General features: G+C 69.1%; 1 protein-coding gene across 1 annotated transcript; it reads left to right on the forward strand.

Moving 5' to 3' along the window:
- Positions 1–1775, forward strand: LOC123479438 (protein FAM246C). Its single transcript, XM_045192850.3, has one exon. It carries the CDS (start codon positions 145–147, stop codon positions 850–852), a length of 708 nt encoding a protein of 235 aa, XP_045048785.2. The 5' UTR covers positions 1–144; the 3' UTR covers positions 853–1775.

Consider the following 1775-nt stretch of genomic DNA (forward strand, 5'->3'; position numbering starts at 1 on the left):
AGGCCTCGGTTGTTCCCACAGCCTTCCCGAGGGTCCTCTCCACCGCGTGTTGCCTGGGCCCCAGCGGTCGCTAGGCTGCGGACTGGGGCTCCCGGCCAAGCCGGGCTCTGGTGGAGCCAGTGGCGGCGGCAGCAGCACGCATGCATGGCGGCGGAGCCCGGGCGCTCGTGGGCCCAGGCTCGCAGCGCGTACGGCGCGAGCACGGCAATGCGGCGCGGCGTGGGCCGCCGACGGGACCCGGGGCCTCAGCCCAATGGGCCGGTCCCTGAAGAAGCCCGCGCCCCGGGCCGCCTGGCTCGCCTGCGGGGCCAGCTCCGGGCTGAGGCAGAGGCGCGGGCCGACGCTCCCCGGCTGCTGCGGCTGGTGGAGCGCGCGGGAGCGGCGGCTGGGGCAGGGGCCAGAGAGGCGGGCCCCGGGGAGCAGGAGGACACGCGCAGCCGAGGCTCTGTGTGCTCAGTGTGCGGGGAGCCACGCATCGGGGCCACCTACCCTGCGGGCGTCTTGGAGGTGAGCGAGCGGCGGCTGCAGGAGGGCCTGGCGGCGGTGCGCGCAGAGCTGGGCGCGGGGCTAGAAGCGCTGCGCAGGGAGCTGCGGGCTGAGCTGGAGGCCCTGCGCGCGCTGCTGCCCGCCCCGCCCCAGCCGCCGCCTGCGCGCCGCGAGCCCCGCGCCGCGCCCCGCGGCCTGAGCCTGCTGCGGGCGCTCGGCACCGTGAACGCCCTGGCTGCGGTCACCAGGCCCACTGACGACCCCTCGGACGGCCCCGCCAATGGTGGCGCGAACCGGGCCCCGGCCCGCAAGAACCTCAAGAAGACGCCGGTGCCCCCCGGGGCCTCGCAGGGCGGCGGCGATTGAGGGCGGCCGCCCGGAGGAGGCGCCACTGGCCAGAGGGGCGAATGCACCGATCTGCCCCCTCGCGGAACTAGCTCGGAGAGGAAGGGTCCTCCGACGCTGCGTGCCGGCGCTCCGGAACCGGGTGTGGCGGTCGGACGGCGCCGGGGGAGTGTGGATGGCTCAGCGCAGCGATCACCTGTGGAGACAGAGTTCGGCCTGGAGGGGACGTGGAGCCGCTTTCGGCCTTAGAGCGTGGGGAAGATCTGGTCTTCCCGAGATCTGGTCAACACGAGTATGTCGGCTTCCGCGGAGAGCCGAGGCCTTGTAGCAGGTGGGACTCCTGGGCTAGGAGGAGGGGTTGCAGGTTTATTTTTCTTTCAGAGTCTTGGGGACCCTCCATGCACTGAGATAAAAAGTAATGACCCACACAGCAAGCAGCAGACACCTGGGACAGGCGGGCTTCTGGGACATTGTCACCAGAACACAGTACACTCAGATCAGTGTCACCCTGTACAGCCACAGTCCACAGGCCAGCTGCACAGCAGCCCGACTCTGGCCAGACCCAGCCTCCCACAGGACAGCGCGGCCTGGCATGGCCACATCTGGCCGGCAGCTCCACTTTCACCCTTGGCTGTGCTTTGGACAGTGACACCTAGGACACTCAGCCCTTCACTTAGTTTCGCCACAGAGTCGCCTGGGCACCAGTGTCTCTTCAGAAAGTGTCATGTACACTCAAGACTCCACAGCCTAACCTCCCAGGGCGTCACCGGGTACGTCTCACCAGCTGTGTCTGTCCCAGGGCCCACCCCTCAGGGCAGCCTGCAGTGGGTCCTGGAGCCACCGCTTCCGACTTCCTGGCCTTCGGGAAACTACCCGGAGTCTTCATTTAACCACTCACAGTGACCTCAGGTGGGCGCCAGCTCGTTTTTGAAATAAAATGTGTG

Source organism: Desmodus rotundus, chromosome 7 (genome assembly GCF_022682495.2).
Source record: "Desmodus rotundus isolate HL8 chromosome 7, HLdesRot8A.1, whole genome shotgun sequence".
NCBI classification, from domain to species: domain Eukaryota; kingdom Metazoa; phylum Chordata; class Mammalia; order Chiroptera; family Phyllostomidae; genus Desmodus; species Desmodus rotundus.

Bases quoted from the DNA above. Each gene is read 5' to 3' on its own strand.
- LOC123479438 (XM_045192850.3), top strand. From the start codon at position 145: ATGGCGGCGGAGCCCGGGCGCTCGTGGGCCCAGGCTCGCAGCGCGTAC.